Source organism: Gymnoscopelus microlampas, assembly GCF_963454915.1.
Source record: "Gymnoscopelus microlampas genome assembly, chromosome: 17".
Lineage (NCBI taxonomy): Eukaryota > Metazoa > Chordata > Actinopteri > Myctophiformes > Myctophidae > Gymnoscopelus > Gymnoscopelus microlampas.
In genome coordinates this window covers 33,265,383-33,290,906 of record NC_139954.1, presented here as the reverse complement: position 1 = coordinate 33,290,906, position 25,524 = coordinate 33,265,383, and the positions used below count along the sequence as shown (strand labels likewise).

General features: G+C 40.8%; 3 protein-coding genes across 6 annotated transcripts in view; 2 read left to right on the top strand and 1 right to left on the bottom strand.

Moving 5' to 3' along the window:
* Positions 1-6,246, top strand: part of igf2bp2a (insulin-like growth factor 2 mRNA binding protein 2a) — a 62,821-nt gene extending 56,575 nt beyond the window's left edge. For all 3 annotated transcript variants that reach the window (XM_084085262.1, XM_084085261.1, XM_084085263.1), the window contains one exon: positions 649-6,246. In XM_084085262.1, the coding sequence (XP_083941388.1) occupies positions 649-747 (99 nt within the window). In that variant the 3' untranslated portion in view covers positions 748-6,246. The remainder of the gene's footprint in view (positions 1-648) is intronic.
* A 337-nt stretch (positions 6,247-6,583) lies between these two features.
* On the bottom strand, positions 6,584-10,247 carry tmem41aa (transmembrane protein 41aa). Of its 2 annotated transcripts, XR_014602790.1 has the most exons (6): positions 10,007-10,247; positions 9,356-9,506; positions 8,987-9,148; positions 8,559-8,697; positions 7,665-8,309; positions 6,584-7,611 (listed from the first exon to the last, which is right to left on the bottom strand). XR_014602790.1 is itself a non-coding variant. In XM_084085260.1 (5 exons), exons 1-5 carry the CDS (start codon positions 10,156-10,158, stop codon positions 8,089-8,091), a joined length of 825 nt encoding a protein of 274 aa, XP_083941386.1. In that variant the 5' UTR covers positions 10,159-10,247; the 3' UTR covers positions 6,584-8,088. The 2 variants fall into 2 exon arrangements, 1 of the variants encoding a protein (XP_083941386.1); XM_084085260.1 differs by having other exon boundaries at positions 6,584-8,309.
* Positions 10,248-12,626: 2,379 nt separating this feature from the next.
* On the top strand, positions 12,627-22,105 carry ehhadh (enoyl-CoA, hydratase/3-hydroxyacyl CoA dehydrogenase). Its single transcript, XM_084084563.1, has 7 exons — positions 12,627-12,839; positions 13,832-13,935; positions 14,116-14,285; positions 15,087-15,198; positions 15,717-15,821; positions 18,516-18,860; positions 19,400-22,105. The coding sequence occupies exons 1-7, from the start codon at positions 12,766-12,768 to the stop codon at positions 20,647-20,649; spliced, it is 2,160 nt and encodes a 719-aa protein (XP_083940689.1). The 5' UTR covers positions 12,627-12,765; the 3' UTR covers positions 20,650-22,105.
* Positions 22,106-25,524: the final 3,419 nt, after the last annotated feature.

Here is a 25,524-nt window from a genome sequence, read left to right as displayed (position 1 = left end):
TTCAACCTATCTTCATATAATTGGTCCTCACTAATGCTCATTATAAGATGGCACCATTTCTGTCTACTGGCTCTGTTTCAGTGGGGGGTGTGGCATCAAACAAGATTTAAAACTTTTAATTATAGGTTTTATTAATGCAAGAACAATGGCTTCTATTTCAGCATGCTAACTTTCCAGGAGGAGAAAAGCTTCTATTAGTAGTTTCTATTAGCTTGGAATCCCCACTATCATTGGTAGGCAGGTGGCTCAACTGTCCATAGCCCACCAATGAGTAGACGGAAATTGTGCCATCTTATAATGAGCATTAGTGAGGACCAATTAAGATAAGGTTAAAAATGGGTGACAACCGTGACATGCTCCTTCAGTTACTATAACAACCTCATCTCAGTCAAATAAGTGCATATCCAGTGAGTGCTTAACTACTTGCATTGCAATAGGGGGGAGAATATTGGTTAAAGTTTCTGTCAAACTAGCGTGTCCCACTGGCTGTATCAGGTTCCAGCTGAACCAGTCTTGCCTTGTCTTGTTCATACGTATCTGCTCGTTTATTGGTTTAAAAGATACTATACAAATAAAGTTATTATCATGGTAATGTCTTCTATTACGGTATTTAATCTAATTTCTTACTTTGATTGGTCCCTCCACCAGACTGCACAGAGGAAGATCCGGGAGATTATTCAACAGGTCAAACAGCAGGAACAAAAACACCAGCAGGGCGCCCCCGTGCCACCGCACCACGCCAAGTGACCAGTGGGGGCTGCTCCAGCGGGCACCAGCCAATGAATGTAGCCCTCCCAAAGTGGACAGAGACCTATCCAGACGAAGGCCAAGGGGACATGCAGGGCAGACCAGCAGCACCGGGAACAAAACCAAAGAACTTCATTGGGGGAAATGTGAGGGCATAGTGTGCACTGCCAGCCCTGCAGGAGTAGGTGGAGAGAGAGACGGGGGGGTGAAACATTACTGATATAATATACTTAAAAACATAAAAAAATTAATAATAATAATTTAAAAATAAATCAACAAGGAGAGTGGGAAATAACAGAGAATTGGGCATCTGTTGTGTTCACAGTAAAAATTTAAACAGGATTAAGTACAATATTAAGTCGCCCTGCATAACGTTATCTCTTTAGTTGGACTAACATACAGTAGGCCTAACAGACAGATAAAGCAGCTGTATTAACACGAGCGCATTGGAGACATTGCCGTAGATATTTTGGGATTAGAATGAGAGCGAGTGGTAATGGACACTTTCTCTCACAACAGGTTGTGGTATTCAGATTGCAAGAGTAAAGTATCCTTAGCAGTATTAATGCAAAGTAGAAAAGTATACTGATACATGTTGGAAGTATGCACTGTTATTTTTGTGTTGAAATGACAGTACAACTTGGCGTACTTTTTTAGTGTTTGGTTCATTTCGGAGATTTGATGGGGCTGCGTTAAAAAGAGTGTCACCACTAGGCATGGCATATAGACAGTCTCTTTAAAATTATATCATTTATTTGTTCATATTTTAGGCCACTGCAAACGATACAAAACGCCCTAAGAAAACATAATGGATGGTTCTGAGTCCTTATAATTAGCCTGTGTGTGTGCCAACGCAAAGGATAACGTCCCTTTGAAATGTTTCTTACCATTCATATCTGACGCTCCACTTATTCTTTTTTGCTTTCTTTTCATTTCATTTCATTTCTTCACTTTCACTCTGCTATCGCTTTCTCTTCTCTCTCATCTGGCATGTTGTTTCATTTTTTTACATGATAAAATATTTGTTTTCAATAATCATTTCTTTTCTGCAGCCTTTTTGATAACATTGACCTGACTGCTACTTTCAACCACAGAGCTCAACAGAGGTTAAATAAAACAGGGATTTTGTATTCGCCAGTAAACTGGTATCAATCCCATACTGTACAGTAGACTGTATCTACATTCATGCTTGTTGTCCTGTAAAACTAAAAACTAAAAAACTAAATTAAGAGGATGTTTTTAGAAGAATTCTCTTTGAAGATCTGAGCAAATAAAATTGACATTTTAAAGAACAAAACAAAAAAAGTAATAAAGGTGCACCTTTGCTTGTCAAAGGGGCGACCAGTCATTTGGAATGTGCATCACCACATGTTCGGCCTTATGAGCTAGTCAGGAGGGGCAACGCGACATGCAAGCTGAGGGCCCGGGTAGAGATGGAGTTTGTGGGTGGGGGGCAGGGGGGTGTGGGGTGGGGTTGGGGGTGCAGTCTTGAGGTGTGTGTGGAGTGATAGTGCGGAAAGAGGTAGGAGGAGATAGTGGGGAGAGGCACTGTATGACCTGTGTGGTTACACACATGACCGCAAAACGTGTTTGGCTTTAACCCTCCCTTGTCAGGGAGCTTTCTAAAATGGCATGACAGCTGTGAATGTATGATATGCAGCCTTTTTAGAAATATCACCCCCTGTCATGTCCAGCAGGTCCGGTCAGCAGCGCATGACAGATTGTTCTCTCTCTCTCTCTCTCTCTGTATCTACTTTCCTTTCTTTGACGCAAATGCTTCTCGGCAGACTGACCGGAGGCCCCCGGAGAGCATGCTGGACATACAGGTTCTGATATCCCTTTGTGCTTTATTTTGGAGACCATGGAAGCTTGTTGCCTTATTTTGTCACCCATTCAGACGTCACCATTGGCTCCTTCGCCCTGCGAGCCCATCAGCTTCATCTTCCAGATGCAAGGTTATTGCCAATACGCACAGCTTCCTCCGTGTGTGTATGTGTGTGTGTGTGTGTGTGTGTGTGTGTGTGTGTGTGTGTGTGTGTGTGTGTGTGTGTGTGTGTGTGTGTGTGTGTGTGTGTGTGTGTGTGTGTGTGTGTGTGTGTGCGCGTGCGCGTGTGTGTGTGTGTGCGAGTGAGTGAGCGTGCGTGTATATATATAAAAAGAGAGAGTAATATTTATGAATCTATTTTTTCCTATTTTGTGATGAGAGCTATTGATAAGAAACAAAAGAAAAATAAAGTCCTTTTCTTTTTTCCTCAGTGGGACACTGCCATATTGCTTTGAAGGGAAGTGTTTTATTTTCTTGAAAAACTAGACTATGAATAACAATAATATAATAATAAAACCTGAAAAAATAGGAGAACAATAAGTGAACCACCACGTAACTTTGGTCAGGATGTGAACAGTGCGCATGTCAGTATTGTGATCTACCTCAGGCTTCAGGGTACCTCAGTCCAATCTTTCATTTCCCCTTTTTTCCCCACATTTTGTATGCCTTGTTAACTGATCGTTTTGAGCGTTTTTAATTTTCTTTTCTCTTTTTTAATAAAAAAAAACAAACAAAAAAATGAACAAGTGACAAGATTTACAGTAATCTCTAAACTCTTCAGGTCCAGCTGACTAGTGACGGCAGAATCAATGGATCTGTAAAACTTTGTAACCCGTAGTGAAGTCTGTTGGACTGTCTCTGACTGGACACCACTGAACCTCTCTTATCGACACGCCCAATCGGATTTCCAAGTCAAATTCCAAAAGAGCTGAAGGAAGAGCAGGATCTATAGGGGTACATGCCTGCCCGACGTGGTTCTGAATGTGGATGTTGTGTCCTGATTTCATCGGCTGAGAAAGAAAGATAAAAATTGTTATCCTACAATAGAAAACAGAAAGAAAAACAACCGTACCTCCAGTTTTCCCAATTGTACCTCCAGGATTTTTGTTTGTTTAAAAAAATAATTTTATAATGACCCAAACCAATCTTACCAGCTCTGTTTGATAACATACTCTGGGGTTGATTTGAAGAAAAAAAAATAAGAAGCTGCAAAAATACACTGACAGGACTCTTGAACATGGTGTAATACCCTAGTCTTCTGTGTAGAATGTAGAACAACTCTAGGCTAGTTGTTGATCTGTCACTGTGTACGACAAGATAACTGTATACTGTAAACATGTACAATAGTCACACATAAATGCATAATTTTATGTCTCTTTATAACCTAACACGTAAGCCTGAGTTATATTTGGTTGCACATCATGCATCATACTTGGTTGCACATATATGCAGAAAATAGCAGATCTACAAGCTCACAATGCGTCACGGTGTGACGTGGTATGAACTTGTAGATATGATATTTTTGGTGTGCGACACTGATGCACAATTAAGTATAAATCAGGCTTTACCAATCTGCACCTGCGTTGTGAGAGATGGTGGGAGACATTTAGAGTGTCTCGGCTTCATTTAAAAAGGAAGATCTCTAAATGGCTTTCTCATCAATCTTACCATTTTATTTCTGTTGTGCTGTAAAAAGAATTAAATTACCTCTCAGAATCCAAGGCTGATTTTAGTTACTAAAACTAAAACCAATGTAGGGCAAAAAAATAATAAAAAATACAAAAATACAAATAATAAATGAACAATAGTGAAAGATAGTAATTTGTCTTTTGAGTTCTTTAACGGTTAAGAATTCAGTTGAAGAAAATACTTTTTGCGTTTCTGCTCCGTCATCTGAGGAGTTGGAATGTTTTGTCCCAGTGAACACAGACTAGGAGTGATAAAAAAATCTCACACAAAGCCTGAGGCCATGTCAGCAAGCCTCCCCACAACCAGTGCAGTACTGTACCTCATACTGAACAGAACTACAATACCTACAATACCTTATGACTAATTTGTACTTCATTGTATGGCTGCATCAGCATCACTCTCCGAAAGTAACAGATTTCCAACTGAAATATGTTTTTCACTCGAACATCTGTTCTTTATGGTGAGGGATGTGGTTGTGTGACAGTTTTTAGCCGAAGCATAAATTAGGCTTCACAGTGGCATTGCCAGTAAGAAAAAAGGTAGTTTGACCTGCCCTTAGGTACAACAAAACTAGCAAGTGTGTGGGGGAGCTGTCAATCAAACCTAGATGGCGTTCCCACACCATACTGCCCTGAGAGGGCAGCCAGAGTATCTGAAAACACCTGTATGAGTGCTAAGGGCCTTTAACTCATAGATCGGTTTCGGATTTTTAAGTCCTCTTTGTGTGGAGGATTGATTCTACGACTCTTTAAAACGGTCTCACTTGTGTGTTTGTGTTCTAATGTCTAGGTAAAGGCTCAGGTGGCAAGGATTCCCTCTAGATGGAGATATCTGTTTTCATTGCAGTGTGGTGAGCTGAGTCTGGTCAGTGGCTGGCTGCCAGTTTACAGACTGTAGAGGAAGTTACATTGTAGGGACATTTGCAACCAACAGGATTTTGAGGTGGAACTTTACAATATGATAGTGGACTTTTCATTTATTTTTCTAGACATTGGTATTTCTAGGTTTTTGTGAGGCGTGCTAGACATTAATAATCAATACCAGATAACATGTCACTGGGCAAGTACAGTGTTGTTTTTGTCATATCACATGGTGGTTAGTTCGTTTTTCCTGTCTTCTGGTTATCTAGTTCTCTTGTCATCTGCACTGATCTATTATAGCCTGGAGAAGTAGTTGGGATTCTTTGCTTTTTATATTCATTCCTTTTAGATCACCAGATCTAGCTATTAAAATAGTGGTGAAATCATAGCTTGCATTCTGTACAGATGCGGGAAACGAGTGGTACAAAAAGTAGCTGATGTTAGAATGGAGGGTTCTAAGAGTGTCCTGGTCTCATGCAGATACAAGTTTTGTGTGTTTTTTCTGTCTTTGGCAGTAAATAGAACAAACAGAGGGGCATTCAACACCAACTTAAAAGATTTTGCCATGGTGTAGCCGAGGAATGGTGCAGTGATACAGTACATTCTACAGTCAGATAATATGCAGAACCACACCAGTGTTCTTGTCCTATCTTGTTGAGTGAGAAAATGCGAAGGATTGCATGAGAACTGTAATAGGTTATCCAGTATGTACTAGGCTACATTTCCTACACATAGTCCTACACTTACAGTAGTAGTTTTTGATGGATCCATTTCTGAACTTCATTTCACATTTGGGAGATTTTCCTTTAGTGGGTCGGAACCCCTCAGTCCCACATTTCCCATGAACCAACAGGTCTGAAATGCCTTCAGGTGATTGGTGAAATGTGTACTGGACAGAGAGAGAAGATCCATGTACAGTACATCTCAATGGATCCATGTCTATCTGGTAACAGCTATGCTGTCGTTTTGAGTTGTGAGTGAACTGTATTGCTGACCAACCTGGATCTGAGCAATAAAGAGTATTTCAAAGAAATGTGCTTACTGCTTTGGACTTTTTCTTTCTTTGTTTCTTCCTCTTTTTTTTTCAAAGCTGCTTTCACCTTTTAAATAAAAGCAACAAATACAGCGATGTGTGATCAAATGTTTTTTTTAATTGACATAAAATGTCAAAGCCAAATTCATAATTTACATTTATATTAAAAGGGTTGACGAAAGACCACTGCCATTCAATCAGTTACAAAAATATACAACATGCCCAAAGGGCCAACATGACAAACTGGATATAAACATACGGATCATAGATTCACACAATTAGTGTAAACACTGCTAGGCCATTTTAGACATGGGCCAAGGATTGAAAGAAAGTAAATGCAAACATGGGCTTCAAGTAATTAAGAGAAACATTAAGGCATGATACAACTAGCTTCACGTGGCCAGACTGAGGGCAATTTCTTTTTTGCACTGGCAAATTCGTCTGGTCCCCGGCAATGATACAACAGGCCCAAGACAGTCCAGATAAGCTAAATCAACCGAATTGAATCAATATCGTAGTGTAATTGCAAAAAAAAAAAGAAGAATAGAATTGCAACCACTGTTGATACATACTACAAGTAGATGTACAATATTACATGTAGAGCTGGGTGATATGGGCACGTAAAATATCAATATTTTTGACCAAATACAGTACTTTGTAACTAGCACTTGTAAAGTGCAATACAAATAAAATGTATTATTATTAGTGGTAGTACTTGGATATCGATATTGTGTGCTTTCACAAAATATTTACACAATGAGATTTGTGATAAAGTCGGTAAAGAACAGAACAGCTAGAACAGTCAGTTAAATTCAGAAGATCACATCACTTTACTCTCATGCAACGTTTAAAACCAGAGAAAGAAAACACTTATGCCATATTACACAAAATCCATAATATATCCATAATCTGTAATACATTGTCTGGGACTGTGGATATCATAATATTGTGATATTATCAGAATATTACAATATCCAAAATCCCAGACGATATCTAGTCTCACATCACAATATCGATTTACGTAATATCGATGTATTTCCCAGCCCTACAGTAAATACATGGCATGCAAGTCAGCCAAAATCATGATAAAATAACTTTCACAAAATACAACTTAGAATAACCACTGTAGGCCTATTATCTGAACTGTCTAATCCACAGATAGAGGAGGTAGAGATTTTAAATTAACATCCAATTTGCATGACCCTTCCCAAGGCACTTTAAATCCCCCAATAATTAAAGCAAAACTGTATCAAAAATATAAATGGCCATACACATTATAGCAAGAAAGTATTGCACAAGTGTGACAGAAATGACAAACTTGTGACATTTCTCATCATAAATATTCATTTAAAATACAGACAGCATATGTACAGTGTGCTCACACAGATGCTGTGATGAAGAAACACAAGCATTAGATAACACACAAGACTCAGCTAAGTGTCTCATCCAATGTCATCCTTTTTCTAGGAACTACAATCCTTTTTCCAAACGCTAACATTGTCATCCCTACATTTTCCCAGAAATAGTAAAGTACAATGGATAAAAAAATAGATCTATATCCCACTGGTCAATGGCTTTGGATTTCAGTGTTCACGACACTACCAAGTGCCAGATTAGTGTTCTGCTCTGGGGGGTTTGTGATCTCAGATTCTGTGTCATGCTTGCGCAGGTAATCTGTAATAATTATCACAGGAGCACCCGCCAAACTCAATGCAATATCATTGCAATAAATGGTAAATGGTTAATCCTGAGCTGAAGTGTCTAAATGAACAGTGTTCACAACACTACCAAGTGCCAGATAAGTGTTCTGGAGGCTCACATGTTCATTCGGAACATTTTCCTTTCTTTAAAGCACACACACTGTCTGACACACGTGTCTCTGACTAACAGACAGCACACAAAGTCCCAGATGACGCATTCCATTCCAGGCAGACTTATTGGACCTTCTTATCTGTGATGAGTGCGTTCTTCTGCGGCACGTCCAGCTTGAGTCTGCTCTGGCTGTAGTGACGGATGAGGGCTCCAGGCAGCAGAGCCACACAGGCGATGGCCAGTAGCTGGAGCAGTCGATCCCAGGAAAACAGATCATCCAGTGATGATACCTCGGACAGCATGGCTCCTGTCTGGACACAGATGAAGTTGTATGGCAGCAGACCTATGGCAGCAGACAGGGGACAAGGAAGCAAGCCCACTTGAGACATTATAAAATACTTTTACCCCCTATAAGTTCAGAGTAGTAATTATTTTAACCCTATTTTTCTCCCCAATGTATTCGTTATGCCCAACACTTCTGTGTTGCCACTGCAGTTGTACCCTACTGGCTCACTTGCCATCCTCCCCCACCAGGAAGATGTAGCACCTCTGTCCTACACCTCCCGTTCATCATTCCCCAATGACTACTTACCAATGAACACTGAGCCGAAGAAGAAGGTGATTGGGATGTTGACGATGGGGGCAGACATGTTTAAGAACCAGTTAGGGGTCATGGGAAAAAATCTCAGGAAAAGTAGGAAGAAGAACAGACAATCCTCGTTCTCCTCCACCTAGAAATGAAAAATATGTGACGTTCAATGTTCAGTAGAAGCATGGAAACAGGAGGTATACACCTCTTTTTTTAAATCTATTTTGGGTGTCATAGGTAATGTCACATTAGTTATCTATGTAAAACAATCTTAACCTCAATCCAGTGGTAATAACTAAGTTGTGACGCAACCGCACCGCATCCAGTGGAATCGGACTTTTGACACACTGACACACTGAGATTATAGAGAAGAGAATCTGTAAACTATTCCTGTAGTGTAAGGCCAGCTTTATATGGTAAGACAACCCTACCTTCCTCTGTAGCATGGAGACCTTATTGGGGAAGAGGTTGACGATGTACCGTTTTCCAAAAGCTTGGGACAGGAGGTAACACATGGTGGAACCCACAGTGGTAAGGACACAGGCAAGCAGCAGCCCTTGATATGATCCAAATATAGCCCCAGCTAGAATGTTCTGAGCAATAACACAGGACAGGAGAGAATATAGGTGAGTGCAGATTAGAATGTATTTCCACGTGTTGACAGTTGACACTATCTTGACACTATCATTCCGCATCAATGAGTGGCATTTGCATTTCTTCAGTTAAACTGGACAGATGTCAATACCTATTACCAGCCATCTACAGTAGCTACAGAAGATGACAAGACAAGACTGTCTTACTAGGAGAGAGGAACCAGGTATGGCAAAAGACTGCTTGTAGAGATAGGCGCTGCAGAAGAGGAGCAGGACATATCCACTGTGTTCCGTCTTGTAGAACTGCAGCTGGTCTGCCAGCTCCCTCAGCTCCTCCAGGTCTGATGGGAACTTCAGCCTGGAATGACAAGAAAGAACACTCACTCACTCAGGACGGGTGAGAGTAATAATATCTCCTTACCTTCCATGTCTAGGCCACACAATCTCTTTAGGTCTGGCTTTATCGTTCTGTAGCATCTGTTCAATTAAATGGCCTGTATCCTGTACCTGCTCCTCGTCTCCTCATCACCAGTTTCGTCTATTATTCACGAGCAGACAGTTACTGAGTGTATAAGTGCTCACGTGCCGTGTGCGCACATTGGTAATGATCAGAACAGTTCCTATGCGATTATACTGGATCGGTCTGTCTTTACAGTGAAAATGTGACATAAATGTGGATGCCGAGTGCGACGATCAGTGCGTTATTCATGTTCCAAATCTCCCGCGCGTCACTCCACGCGCGCGCACACACGCACGTGTGTGTGTGTGTGTGTGTGTGTGTGTGTGTGTCAGGAACGGATCAACCAAGTAGTTTCATTCGTTTATAATAAGCTAACATTATTAGCAAAGCCACACCACCTGCTGTCACTGTGCTGCTGAGAGTCTCCTGCCTCCTGATCCTCCACATTGTTCTGAAGACGTGCAGGTCCATCAGGAAGGTGAGAGGACAGCACGAACAGGTACAATGTAGCCACAACGACCACCACCACTAATCCAACAAGTGAGCGCATTGTTCAACGATGACTGGTTTGGTTTGGTTTGAAAGCTCAAGCGAATCGAACTCAGAACTTGGCCAAGCTCTCTCACTAGTGTTGCCAGGTCTCGCGACGGAAACAAGCAATCGTGGGAACCAAGCAAGCCCAAAAGAAGCAACTGTAGTAGTGCCCCCAAAAACAAGAAAACCAAGAAAAACAGGTGAACGTTTACCTTGTCACGCACAGTGTGAGAAAGACCACGTGATGAATTTGTATAGGTATGAATTTATGTTGCATTTCAACCATTCCATTGCATTGTATATCATGAAAAAAAATATCTTACATTTTTATTTATTTATAAAGAATAAAGAATGTATAAAGAAGGTGAATAAACCCAAATGTCCAACAAAATGAGGTATGAAATAACTAATGAATGAATGAAAATGAAAGTTAATGTTTCACATAATGAACCCACATCATTTTAGGCTTTTCAACAGCCTTTAACAAAATTACACAGGCTAGACTGACCATCTAAAATAATGAATAGGCTACGTTACATGACAAAAAGTGTGTATCTTGTCCTCTTGTCCTTGTCCTTCTATCTTGTGATCAACTCAACATAAAGCATAGCCTACAAACCTTTAGCCATCATAGCATCCTTGCATGGCACTAATAAAAGTAGGCCTATAAATTACTTTGGATCACCTCCAGGCTAATCTCTCAAGACAGATCCTGCTAACAGCAGGGGAAAAAAATCTAAATTTACTTTCTTTCTTTTTTACGAAATGGATTCCCAGATTGTCTCCAGGCTTGTTCTCCTCCTTGTCTTGTCATCAGCTCTGGTCCTCTGTAACACACACACACACACACACACACACACACACACACACACACACACACACACACACACACACACACACACACACACACACACACACACACACACACTTTACTCACATAGCCTAAATTACAAGTGTGCAAGTTATGCTTTTTTCTTTATCTGAGTATTTCCATGTTTTAATACTTGATGCTTCTAATCTACTCCACTACATCTCAGAAGAAAACAGCCTATACTTTTTACAGCTTTAAATAGAAAGGCTACAAGTTTTTATTTGTAGCAGATTTAAAGGTAGGGTAAGTGATATTTTTTGGCTAAAACAAAAAGTATTTTGTTAAAAGTTAAAATACTATATTCTGATAGTAATCATTGCTATAGAGTGTTTGTTCAGTAACAGGAGTCTCCCTGTCTCTCCAGCTCTTTAATAAACAGAAAATACATTTTTCGGTAGGTGTCAAAATCTCAGCCAATCAGGAGAAAGTACCCATTTTTAAGCTTAATTTGTATAGTGTTCCAGTTCCAATTTTGCCTGCTCATTTCTTAGTGTCATCACTTCCATTTTCACTTGTTTAATCTGTATCCTGATTGAGTTCTCTGTCCTGGTTGGATAAAATATGAAATGAAACTGAAACTGAAACGAAAATGCATTTTCTGTTTAATAAAGAGGTGGAGAGACAAGGAGACTCCTAATACTGAACAAACACTCTATAGCAATGAGTACTATCAGAATATAGAGCTATTTAACAATTATTTTAACCAATGCAAATCACTTACCCTACCTTTAAATTATTAATACAAACATACATTATGATGTTAACTTAAGAGGCGAGGAATACATTATGTACTTTAGATACACTATGATGTGTTTTAAGTTACCCAGCAGCACATCAATTAATTAACATCTATGCTGCCACAGGGCCAGCTACATTCTGTTATTGCTACTTTTGCTAAAGTAAAAAAAGATCTGAGAACTTCTTTCACTTCTGGTTATTATGCATTTTGGTGGTGTGTATGGGGATCCTGCAACAGGACAGTATATCAGGTGTTTGAATAACATCATAAATCTCTGTCAAACAAATTCATGTTAGACCTGGAGGGAGCAAGCCCGAATGGCCTTTAGCAATTACACTTTTGATTGATTGATTGATTTAATATTTTATTAGCCAGAAACAGAAATGCAAACAGCACGAGTAGGCCTACAGTCAAACACTTGGTCTAAAAGGATAACACCAAAAAAGTGTTTCCATTAGGGTCCTCCTATGTAGAAACAAGACGCCCCTCCAGAGGGGAAGAAAATAAAAGTAAAAAACTGCAACCCGTGAATTACGGTAATACCAATACTTGTAACTGACTTTATTTAATATTTGTCTGTCATTGAATGTTTCGATGATGAATATACATGGATCCCAATAGAAACAAGCCATATAAATGGCTTGCCATACATATTGCTTTCTTGGGTTTTAATCTTTTTATTCAACCTTGTATTGAACTGTTCTTTCTGTGCTATTGAAGTATTCAATCGATCAAAAAACTAGCCCAAGGTTGCTTATAATAAGCGGACTTGGCAACTCTGGACTGGTGCCATTGGCGGAACGGGGAATAAAGTCCACTAGAGGGGGACGAGATAAGACGTGGCACTGAGCAGCTGTGATGACGTAACATCCCGTGTCAATATTGTTCCAGGTTAATTAGCATAACAACACAAACTATGGTAAAGGTAATGGAGAAGTGCCAAACATGTTCCAAAGTTCAACAAGCTGCTCAACCAAAGGACATTTTAGCATTTGTAGGCTTTTGACGAGACGATGGCTCAATATACTCGGGTTTCGGGAACTGTTGCAGTGATCACTCTTCAGAATCCTCCTGTCAACTCACTCAGGTGAGCTGTCATAAGTCAGTGGTGGAAAAAGTACTCACATTTTTTACTTAAGTAAAAGTATTAATACTGAAATGTTGAAATACTCGGTTACAAGTAAAAGTCCGGAATTCATAAAAGTATTGGTATCAAAATGTACTTAAAGTACCAAAAGTATTAGTACACATTATGCACAATGTCCCATTTCACAAGTTTTCAAATGTATAAATATTTTGAAAACAGCAAATCACAATGTGAGCTTGTAGATGGGCTATTTTCAAATGGCTGAAGTGGGTAATGTATGTTTTGTTATAATAAGCAAAAGCTACAGTGACTAGTAACTAAAGTTTTCAAATTATTGTAGTGCAGTAAAAGTACAATATTTGTCTCTGAGAAGTAGAGAAGTAAAAGTATAGAAAATTGGAAATACTCCACCAAAGTAAAAAATACCTCAATATTGTACTTAAATACAGTACTTTTTTTTACCCAAAAGGCCACATGATCAAAGGTGACCGCCTCCTCTATTGGTCCCAAACAGAGCCATTGAGATCTGATTTTATTCTGATGTTCCGACTAATAAAAAAAAAACGTTCACTCCTGTGACTTTGTAGAGCAGTGTAAAGCAGAGTGCAATTTTGTTATTTGGGATGGGCAATGATGTCAAAGGGAGCTGCACTTGGACCACAGAGCTATGGCCCATATGTACCTTAACACGACTGCATGTAATGTGTCTATTTATTGATGTTGACTTGTTCAATTTAAAAAAGGAAAAACTATTCATTGTCTGTTGAATGCCCTGTTCTGCATCACAGCACAGACAAGAGGAAATGCTGACGGCCCTGTGACATTATCCTTTTGACTGTTCTAAAAGACCTGTCTCATTAGGTGACCTGGCCTTAGCTGTCTATCAGAGGTCCCAGTCTGAAACACCATGTTGGTGCAGCTCAGTCTTGTTAATCAATAGCATGAATAGTAAACTAATGTCTCATAAAGTTGTGCTTCTCTTTGTCTTGCAGTGCCGCGGTGAGGCAGGGCATCGTTGATACAGTGCAGAGAGCACTCGGCGATTCCAAGGTGAAGTCTGTGGTCATCTGTGGAAAGAATGGGAGATTCTGTGGCGGTAATAAGCTTTTTCTATAGAACATCATGCAAATATTACAACTCAAAATTAGTCACATTTTAATCTAACAGCTAAACTCTTTGTTCTCTTGTTGGCATTTCAGTGTTCACAAAGATCACTGTGATCCTGCTATTTTCTTTGTGTTCCTTATTAGCTCCTTGGTTTGTGTTTGGGAAACAGGAGCAGATATCAAGGAGTTTGCGGGTCCAATGTCTGGACCTCCGCTGGTACCGATGATTCACGCCATAGAGGCAGGGGACAAGCCAGTGGTGGCAGCCATAGAAGGAATGGCTTTTGGAGGAGGTCTAGAGTTGGCCCTAGGGTGTCACTATCGCATTGCACATTCCAAAGTTTGTTTACTTTTTACATCTCTCTCACTTTCTATGACTCACTCACTCACTCACTCACTCACTCACTCACTCACTCACTCACTCTCATTCTCACTTTGGTGCCAATGTCTACATACAGCTGTTGTTTAACCACTTTCACCCAGGCATTTTGATTGATTGAATACTTTATTAATACGTGTGTTAACAGTACGGGTATTACAGACAAAGGTTATGCTAACAGGATAACACAAAAAGCCCCATGGGGCTTTGTTTCCATTGTGGTCTGTTGTACTCAATCATGGCTCCCCTATTTTTGTCACGTCATTACAGGTGAAAAGTTTAGAATACAAAAAAAAAGAAGTATATCTACAAGCAACAATGTGTGGCGCGTTGTGAGTTTGTAGACATGCTAGATTTGAAAATTCACCATTCTCTGTTGTGTCCTTGCATGATTGATTGAATACATTATTAGCATTTTGCAAAAAAAAAGCACAGGAAAGTACAGTTCAAGACAAGGTCTGCTAAGAGGATTTTAAACCCAAGAAAGCCTATGGCTTGTTTCCATTGGGGTCCTTTGTACTCAATTCATTCGAATTCATTCATGCACCATAATATATCTTTACATACGTTGTTTTCCGCTTGAAAATCGGTTACTTTCGGCGAGTGGCGCTATGTGCAACTATGTACAAAATAGACTTTATAAATTGAGTCAGACAGGCTATGAACATAATAAAACATAATTAGTGGAGGACATTTCTGACTACGCTATTCACATTAATGTTCAATCAAGAAGATTTTGTGTGCATTTGTGTGTTCTCATAGGCTCGACTGGGCCTTCCAGAGGTGACTCTGGGTTTGTTGCCCGCTGCTGGGGGGTCCCAGCGTCTTCCCAGGCTCATTGGGGTGCCGGCTGCCTTAGAGCTCATCACCACAGGTATCATAGTCTTACTCACTGAGTAGATGATACAAAAGCCACTTTAATACAGAGCACACGCAACAATGGTGTGAAGAAGTGCTATCATTACCGACCAGCTTGGCTTCTTCTAGAAATATTAAATTGGAATTAACTCCAGATTTGGATTATTAGTTTTGTTGTTGTAGGTATTTGTGCAACTGTTGTTTGCATATCCATGTTCTCAAGTGAAATTATATTGATTTATTTCTACATTCAATATTTATTAAGAAATGATCTGTATCGTCTATATATGTGTAAAGTTTATGTAATTGTACTGTAAGTGCTGTACTGCTCTGCCTTTGGCACTATGGCTATTAACAATATACTTGTAGTGTATCCTGATGTCCAGCAGGGGGAAGTATTCATTCATTTTCTTTGTCATCAATGCAATGCCCTTTAGTAGATTAACTGAATTTCCCCAAAAGCATTAATCCCAGGACTATAATATGGTAGGCTTTCTTAGCAGAGCTGTATTTACCCATTCATGCCTTCCACAGGCCGCCATGTGACGGCTGCTGAGGCTCTGAAGCTGGGAATAGTTGACCAGGTTGTAGATGAAGACACGCTTCAGGTGGCTGTCAAGTTTGCCCAGAGTGTTGCAGGTGAGAGGAAAAGCTATACCCTCCTTCAGGGGCTCTAGTGTTCTTTTAATCCACTGATTTCACCTCACCACAAAAGGGAAAAGAGTCCAGAAAGTGGCCTCAGAGCAGGTATTTAACAAAGTCCAGTTGAACTGTGTCTCCCTGGGACACTCTGATGGCAGAATCGGAGGAAGAAGAGAACACGGCAGGCAGAACCTCCACCACACCATAGATAAATGTTTCATGGCTCTGTCAGATGTGCTCTGATTTCCTCACCGCTGTTGCTGTATTATTCAGAAGGGCGAATGGAGACAAACATTGTTGGAATATTAATCATAGGCTCCTGCCTGCCCACCCTTCATTTAGATTGGGATAGCCTTTTATTTCTGACTCACATTGATTTGCCCGGTGTATGATTTGCTAAAGGGTGCCGTGGGGTTCAGGAGAAATTATATCTGTCTTCTGTGAAAAGGATGATACACCCAGACACGCTACACAATATTAATGTGCGAAGAAAAAGAATGCTGGTTGTCTTAACACATTTTTCCCCCTCCTTTAAAAACAAACAAACACAAAAAAACAATTACATATGCATGTGTTGCACTCTCTGGGAAAAGATGATTTCCTTATAGATCTTTCCCTTGATTTTGTATCTCAACCATTCCTTGTGTGAAGAAGATGAAGCAAATTATTCAAAACCATTTACACAACAGGCTTATTTATGTACTCCCTCGGGTAACATGACTCAATAACATGTACAGTACCACCTGCTTGGGTGTGGGGCTTGGGTGTGGGTCTGTGGGCAAGGAGTGCAAGAACTACACATCAGGGTAACATAACGGAATACTGTGCTCAGCTGTGCATGAGCCATTGATTTCTCAGCATTAAATGTACAACGCAGGATGTATCCTGAGCATTGGGTCATTAGATGCTTTACTTTGAGAACATTCATGCTGGCTACCAGTAGACGGACATCCCATATTCAAAGCGTTTCAGCTAATGTGCTTCCTGTTATTTGAAAAAGAAAAATCTCTGTTTTGCTGATGCATCTCAGGCAGAATCCTTTATTGCCTCAAAGGCATAAATGACCTCTCCTGTGTAACATGTTATTGATCCATAATATTTTTTTCTCAGCTGTAATGGATGTGAAACATCTTCAGTATCCAATAGTGACTGCATGATGTTGAGAGAACACAAGCCCTTCACATAATCATTCTTCTCCTCTTTCACTGCGCTGCCAAGCTCACTTTTTGAGTGGGAGGGAATGTGTGTGTGTTGATGTTAGAAAAGCTTAGGCTTACAGTGAATCAGATTGAGAATTGCCAAGAGCCTACATACTGGAGATTTGAGGAGTTAGGAACTAAACCGAAGGAGATTATCTGTTATATGTCAGATTTTACAGTTGATTAGCAAATGTGTTAAATGCTGATAGAAAATGTGATTTACTTACTTACAACAATGGACAATGCTCTGAGAGTCCGTGGTCTAAGTAATGTCACTGGGATGCATGCATTAATCAGGAGAAAGGACTAATTGATTCTGTATTCATTACACTTAAAGCCCACAAATGTAACACAACACTCAGGCTGGCACAAGGGCATGTGCTGTATAGATGCATGTGCACACAAATAGACTGATTTCTCTTCTTGTCTAAGAGATTAACATTTTACCCCAATAGTTGCAACATCTGCCTGCTACATCTGTCATGATGTCCAGCCCTCCCAACAAATCCATCGACAGTTCAACCATTTACAGATTAACCGCTGCAATAATGCCGCCCATAGAGTACACTGCATCACACTGGACATCTTATGGTACATTACACGATGCATTTTTAATGTAAGGTGACCTGATATTTGATTTCACACAGTGGTCTTTCCCCTGTTGTTCTGTTGATGATGAGATGCATGGTAAAGTTGTTACTGGCCTTAATGGTAGCCATACATCAATCAATCGCTGCCCATCCCTGGCTGCTGTCCCTTTAAGCATTGCCATGCTGACCCAGTTTCTGGCCCAGACCCACGAGTGTAATTCAATGGAGCTGCAGAGGGATCTGAGTGCTGTCTCATGTAATCATGTCAGAGGAGACAGGAAAGGGAATTAAGATGCTTTTAACAAGGTTTTAGCCGAGCGGTCATCCCCTTTCTCTCCCATTGTTCCCCAGCTTAAATCACTGCTGACAGACAGTTTTCTGCTGTGTTGAGTTTTCTGGCTCCGGTATTAAAATGTATTCATGTAGACCCCCCTCGTTACGATTTCTCTAGTCCTGTACCAGTCCTTTCACAGACTTGTGCATCACAGAAATGCAATTTCCCTTCCTTTTTTTTTCTCTTCACCAAACGGCTATTTTGCCTGGGGACCAAATTGCAGCCTCTTCACTTCATTCCATATCTGCGTTGTTCAGGGTGAACTATGACAGTGCTCTGGTGGAGAGGGACTCTGATTATCCAGGAAATGGGCTGTCAATTCCCTGTACTCTGAGAAACTATTGGGGCACTTGGAAGTTGAGTGGATGATTGTGTCTGAAAAATCTGCAACATACCGAGTCCTACTCCACTGAGCGCTCTCTAAAAATTGGTAAAATGCTGACAGGAGTTGGGCATATACTTTCCTGTATTAAAACGAAAAAAGTAGCATGAAAATTGTGTCTGTATCATTGAGCACTTTTCTGTTTCACCGTTAACTCCAGATTACTCATTAATGTCCCGGTTTCAGGAAAACCCGTAGATGGCCACCGCCGTCTAAGCACACGTCCGTGTCCTGCTCCCCCAGACCTTGATGCTCTGATTGAGGGGGCGATGCAGCGGGTGCACAGGAATTCCCGTGGAGCCACGGCTCCAATTGCGTGCATCCAGGCAGTGAGGGCCGCCGCCACTTTGCCATACCCAGAGGGCATGGAGCAGGAGAGTAAACTGATGGCCACCCTCTTCAACTCTGACCAGGCTCGGGCCCTGCAGTACTGCTTCTTTGCACAGAGAGCTGTGGGCAGGTGGAGGCTGCCCAGCGGAGCCCACTGGGACACCAGCAAGCCTGTACCTGTCCGCAAAGCAGCTGTCATTGGTACTGTCTCTAGGCTAATTAAATCTCTCTTAACTCTTTATTTATCCAAGAATACATATTGGAACCATATCGCCATGTTCATTGTTAATTTTAACTCTAACCCGAAAAATTGGAATGTGAGCCTCTTGGACATATTGGGTTTTCCATTTTGTGTGTGGATTATAGGCCTTCGTTTACAGTCAATCTGGGTTTAAGTGGGTAAACACTCTTCTCCCAGCAGAGGGGAGTGGATGTGAGACAATCTGGATATGTGGAACTCACCAGCTTGTGCATCAGGGGGAAAAAAATGCAAGGCTTAGAAAAAAAGTGTTATTTAGCATGCGCAGTCATGCTGAACACAATTTCAATCTGGCAAGTGCATATTATACACAAAAAATGTATTTCTACTGTTAAATTCCTAATTATGTATAGGTTGATGATTAACGGTATCATTAACAGATGTTTTGATTAGTCAGATGTGATTTACGAGTCCTTTTACGAGTCAATGTGGAGGAGATTCAAAGTAGCACCATGCTGACCTGGTGTTGTCTGTCCCTCAGGCCTGGGCACCATGGGAAGAGGTATTGCTGTGGCTCTGGCTCAGACTGGGATATCTGTGGTTGCCGTGGAGACGCAGCAGCAGCTGGCTGAGGCGAAGCAGGCGGTGTCGGACATGTTGGAGCGCGGGGCTCAGAGACGCGGGGTGGCTTCTCCCGTTGATTTGGTCCAGTACAGCCCTGACCTCAAGGCTGTGACAGAGGTTGACCTTATCATTGAAGCCGTTTTTGAAGACATGGCCTTGAAAGAGAAACTGTTTCAGCAGCTGTCTGCTGTGTGCAAACCTGGTACCCTGCTGTGTACCAACACCTCCGGTCTAGATGTGGACCGCCTGGCCTCTCAAACCAGCAGACCTGAGCTGGTGGTGGGGATGCACTTCTTTGCTCCGGCCCACGTCATGAAGCTTTTGGAGGTGGTGTACGGTCCTCGCTCTTCCCCCAATGCGGTGGCTACTGCCATGCATCTGGGAAAGAGGATGGGCAAAGTCAGTGTGGCTGTGGGCAACTGTCCAGGGTTTGTGGGCAACCGCATGCTGAAGCCATATCTGGAGCAAGCCAACTTCCTGTTAGAGGAGGGAGCGACCCCGGAGCTGGTGGACCGGGTGCTGGAGGAGTTTGGCATGGCCATGGGCGTGTTCACAATGTCTGACCTCTCTGGGTTGGACGTGGGCTGGAGGATCAGGAAGCAAGATGGGCAGACGGGGCCTGACATGGCACCGGGGAAGCCAATGAGAGTCCGGCAAGGTCGCAGGTACAGCCCTCTGGCAGACTTGATCTGCGAGCAGGGCTGGTTTGGTCAAAAAACAGGCAGAGGCTGGTACCTATATGATGGACCCGGGGGTCGAACACCCAGGTCTGACCCAAGGCTGCACAGCTTTCTGGAGGAGTACCGAGCCCGGCACAGCCTGGTGGCACGCAGCATCGACCAGCAAGAGGTGCTAGAGCGCTGCTTCTACCCCTTGATCAATGAGGGCTTCCGTATTCTGGAGGACGGCATAGCTGCAGGGCCTGAAGACATCGACGCCATCTATGTGTTTGGTTATGGCTGGCCCAGGCACCGCGGGGGTCCCATGTTCTATGCAGGCACGGTAGGGCTAGCGAGGGTCCTAGAGAGGCTGGAGCATTACCACCAGGTCCACCAAGATGTCCCTTACCTGGAGCCCAGCAGTCTGCTCAGGAGGCTAGTGGCCAGCGGCAGCCCCCCTATCCAGAAGTGGAACGAGATCATAAAGGGGTTCCGCAGCCAACTCTAAATCTAATTTAAGATATCAGTTTTAATCTCATATTATACAGTATCATTTATTAGTGTGGTTGCCCTAACAGGGCAACCAGACTATAGTACTCTACCAACTTTATTATTCTTTCTAGATAAACAATACTTTGCCAGACATCTCCTCCCACAGTTTATTTTTCCCAATTTAGTGCCATATATCAAAATGACCGGCTTCACCGGGAATCGTGTGCTTGCATTTTGCTAAGAGATTGGTTGCATAGTTTTATTGATATTGATTTATTAGTGCATTAAATTTCCCCATCCACTTTAATGGAAAAGTGACAAAACTCAAATTCAAGTATTTTTTTCTCAGAAACCGTAAGAGCTAGAGTTACCAGATTTGGAGGGGAGGTTCATAATTTAGTCCGAAATTATTAAAAAAAATAATTAAACCAGTCGGCCTCATGGTGGCGCTATAACAGCCCCCTTTACGTTTTGGCCTATAACTCTTGAACCGTAGGTCGTAAAATCAAAATGTATTTTTCCCTGGATTCCTTGGGTCATTACGCAACTCCCTATATAGAACACGCCCATTTGCGTCAGGATAGATTTTCCACCATTTTGAATTTTCTTCAAAACACACTTTTTGCTCCTTTTCCTACAATTTTTTTCCAAATCTCACAAAAATCGGTACATGTAATATATGGACGCATGCGATAAACCTATCCAAACGGCATTTTGATAGTCCTTACCGTTCGTCCGTAATTGTCTTCCAAAGTTAGCGGGAGGAGCCCATTTTACCAAAAATGACAGAAATCACAAACGAAACGTCCAATCGATCCCAAATTTGAATCACATGTCGAGGGTGGTTTACTCAACAAATCCCCTAAATAACTTCCACTTTGATCCATAGGGGGCGCCACAAATGCGCAAAATATCACCGTTTGATGCAAAAACCTGATTTTTGGGGGGATCAATCCTCTTAAAATGAAACGCAAATGATCTCAGGTGTGACGTGACAATGTAATTGGCGCAGCCTCCGACGGTATTCCTCCCGGCGTATTCCTCGAGTCCCGGCGGCCGCGATCCGCGACCGGCGTCGGCGCAACCACACTCTGCAATTGCCCTGAATTGCGACGCGTCTAGTTAAAATCATTGTTGACTGTAATGACTGGGGGGTATTATACTTTACCTTTGTGTGATTGCTAATATCTCAAGATTCATGCCAGTGGCTATGCGAGTATAATAGTAGAGCCTTGTTCAGCGGTAGGCTGCTGGACGATTCTGATTCTTACTGACATATGTTGATATTAAAACGCATCCAATTCTTAACCATAAATCCAATGTACAGCTGTCTGCAAACTGTGCACAGTATACTTTACACTGCTGCATTGCCATTGTTTGGCTGGCACTGATTATGATCTTAATGTCTATATGTACAAATCATGTATGCAAACGTATTCTCACGTTGCCTTAATAAATATATTTGAAAATTGTCTGAATGTACTGTACATACCTACATTATCATGATTTATCCACTGTCATATTTTGATTAGGGTTTTAAATATTTAGCTGCCCAAATAACAGTTTTATGGGCTATTCTATTCTGTCTAAACTTTAACTAACATTATTATATATATTCTGATTGTAATCATTGCTATAGAGTGTTTGTTTGGTAATGGGCCTCTCCACCTCTTTAAAATGATCCCTGGCTAATAAGCCAAATGTGCCTTAATACATTATAATTGCCGTCTATAACAAAATTAAAAACCTTAAATATTTGATTTATTTTAGAAATAGTTCATCCTTTACTGAAGGGGGACAACACTCGTGGCAGGTTGTCAGCCCTATGGAATGCATATGCTAATAAAATATGACCCCCTTGAGTAAAAGATAAACTATTTCTAAAATAACTAAAATATTTAAGGTGTTTATATTTTACATTTTAGTTATAGAGGGCAATAATGCATGAGTCAAATTTGGCTTATTAGCCAGGGATCCTTTTAATTAACAGAAAATAGATTTTCAGGTGAGTCCCCAATCATTAGCCAATCAGGAAAGAGTACCAATTTTGTCTGCTAATTTCTTTGTGTCATCACTTGCTGAATCTGTATCCTGTGTGAGTTCTCTCTCCTGATTGGATAAAATGGAATTAATTTCTGCTTACTAAACAGTTGGAAAGACAGGGAGACTCCTGTTACTGAGCATACATTCTATACCAATGAGTACTATCAGAATGTGGAGCTATTATTTAAAAAAAATATCTTACCCTACCTTTAATGGAACATTGACCATGCAAAACATGATATTTGACAAAACAATTAGGCAATCAGAAACAGAAACCACAATATTAAAGAGAACATTTGACATAAAAAAGGTTAGGTAAGCAAGCTCTCATAGCCAAGTTGATTCATGTATTTTATGTCACACTGGATAACAAGCGAGTTTAATATCTCAGTGAATACTGGCATTTCATGAGTGTGAAGTAGAGTAGAGACGGTCTTTCAAAGAAGAAAAGCAATGTATAAAACAGCTGATTTCAGTTTTTTACAGTTGGCGCATATCTTATAATGAACCCTGATCATGGATGTACAGATTTACAAATTCTATCATTCTGTCAGGGAGAGTGTTGTGTGAAAGACCTGGTGGCACAAGAAAAATGGAGAAGCTTCATCTGTGTTCAAAATCTTTTCTGTGGTAGTCACATGTTAACTCCAGGAGGCAGGATGTATAATTAGGTTGATTGAGAACAAGCTCAGAAATGAGCTTTTTTTCTTCTGTTGTGGCTGTCAGTAAGTACATATTTTGTTAAACACCTCATTCAGTGATTAATTATATTTGTATTATGCTGTAAATTGTATGTCTGCTGTAAATGGGTAGACTTGGCTTAGTTTGATTAGGCTTCTTACAGATGGCTAATATGTGTAGACCCTGTAGGCCTATAGTTAGCCTGGAAACCAGACAAAAAAAATGAGATAGCCCTAATATCTATGCAGTGATATTTGTCAGGCCATGCCAGTCTTCTTGGTCCTGGTAAATCTTCAAATAATTTTTCTGTAAGGCCAAGAGCATGGAAGCAGCCCACCTCCATCCTCACTCCCTCTTTTGGCTCCGTATTGGGGAGGAAGCCCACCTCCAGAGGGAAGAGCTTAATACATTTACATATTAATCAATGTGATTTTTTAAATTAATTTAAGCTTTTTTTTTTGTAATTTCCTATTTACTTAAAAAGTTTTAACATTTTATGTTTTCTCAAAAGGTGGAACCAACTAACTCTACGGTCTTTTTTGTTCTGTATCTTGAAAGATTAGAGCCAGGAACAAACTCAGCCAGGAAAAAACACTCAACCTTGGTTTTGGACAAAGACACTTCGGTTTTCAAAGCACAGACTTATCTCCCGCACCACAGAAGCATGCATGACTTTTGTAACACATGATTACTTATTTAGCATTTAGATACAGAGTGGAGTTAATATGCAGAGTGACAATCTTACAAAAGGTGGATTTGAACCAACTTTACAGTTCTGTATCTTACAGTGGTAAGATACAGAATTTGAGAAATATAGATTGCAGAATCTGCTATCTCTATTAATTCTGTATCTTACCACTATACCACCATGGTTCATAGTTGATTAGTTGTCTTGCATCTCACGTACTATTTAGTTAGTTATAATCTTTTGGACATACTAAAAAGTAACATATGTTTGAAGTAGAACGTAACATGTTTGAAGTGGAACATAACATTTTGAAAGTGGTACGCAACATGAACAGAACATTTTGGAAGTTCTCCAAATTTAAGGATGAAGCAGTGTCGGTTTGGTGCAGTAGTTGTAGCGTTTCAAATAGTTTTTGTTTTGTTTTTAGGTTTTTCTTTTTGGAATTAGGTATGTTTGAATGTTGGTTTGGTGGGGCAGTCATGGCGTTTAGTGGGGCATTGCACCCCCATGCCTATGCCAAAAACCTACCCCGAGATCACCCTTGGGTAGGATTTTAACCCAGGACCTTGGTAACATGTACTATAGAGAGTGTCTTAGCAGAGTGAGCCACCATGCTCCTTAATTGTGTCATCACTTTTTGTGTTATTATGGATGTTAGTCTTCAAAAGATGTTTGGCTGTAACGAGTAGGCCACCCCTTGGAGGGATTTGAACCTATAGGAGCTTGGGAACAAGTAGAGAGCGTCTTAACACTGTGAGCCACCATGCTATGTTTTTCATCATGGTTTTCCTTGTGCCTTAAGTGTTATATGGATGTTAGTCTTCAATACCACCCCATTCGGATGCTATCAATGCATTGAATGGGAGATTATCACGTTTTATCAGACCATTCATTGGGTGTTATCAAGACATACTGACCTACCAACGGAGATGAAATGCATGATTTGCAGGGAATATAGCGAGCTTCTTAAAACAGTGAGCCACCTCTGTTTTTACATTATGGTTTTATTGTTATTATGGATGTTGTTAGTCTTCAATACATTATTTGCAGTAAATAGTAGGCCACCCTTGGCGAGATTTGAACCCAGGACCTGGGGAATATGTATCGAGCTTCTTAACACAGTGAGCCACCATACTCCTTGTTTCATTGCAGTTGATAAATGATGAATGATGAATGTGATAACTAAATACTTAAGCTCATAGGATGTAGGTGCAGAGTGAACATTTTCAAACCACTGGTATTAAATTAAAAACCTTGTGAATAGCCTACAAAACACACACATGGCCTGTGCTACAGCAGCTTAGAAGATGCTGGTGACAAAAATAATATTTAACAAATAGGATTTGGATGCAGACTAAACATCTTCCAAGAACTGCCCTCAAACTAAGAACCTTGTGCTTACCGGCGGCAGTGATGAGAGGAGCAGGAAAATGCAGACTTCCCAGTGCCCACACCAACTAAAATCCATTTATATAAATC

Excerpts from the sequence above, each read along its gene's own strand:
- ehhadh (XM_084084563.1), top strand. The coding sequence starts at position 12,766 with ATGGCTCAATATACTCGGGTTTCGGGAACTGTTGCAGTGATCACTCTT. Across the intron at positions 14,286-15,086 it reads ATCGCATTGCACATTCCAAA|GCTCGACTGGGCCTTCCAGA; the intron begins GTTTGTTTACTT and ends GTGTTCTCATAG. Across the intron at positions 15,199-15,716 it reads CTTAGAGCTCATCACCACAG|GCCGCCATGTGACGGCTGCT; the intron begins GTATCATAGTCT and ends TGCCTTCCACAG.
- tmem41aa (XM_084085260.1), bottom strand. The coding sequence starts at position 10,158 with ATGCGCTCACTTGTTGGATTAGTGGTGGTGGTCGTTGTGGCTACATTG. Across the intron at positions 8,698-8,986 it reads TCTCCATGCTACAGAGGAAG|GTGGAGGAGAACGAGGATTG; the intron begins GTAGGGTTGTCT and ends TTTCATTTCTAG. Across the intron at positions 8,310-8,558 it reads CTTCGGCTCAGTGTTCATTG|GTCTGCTGCCATACAACTTC; the intron begins GTAAGTAGTCAT and ends CTGCTGCCATAG.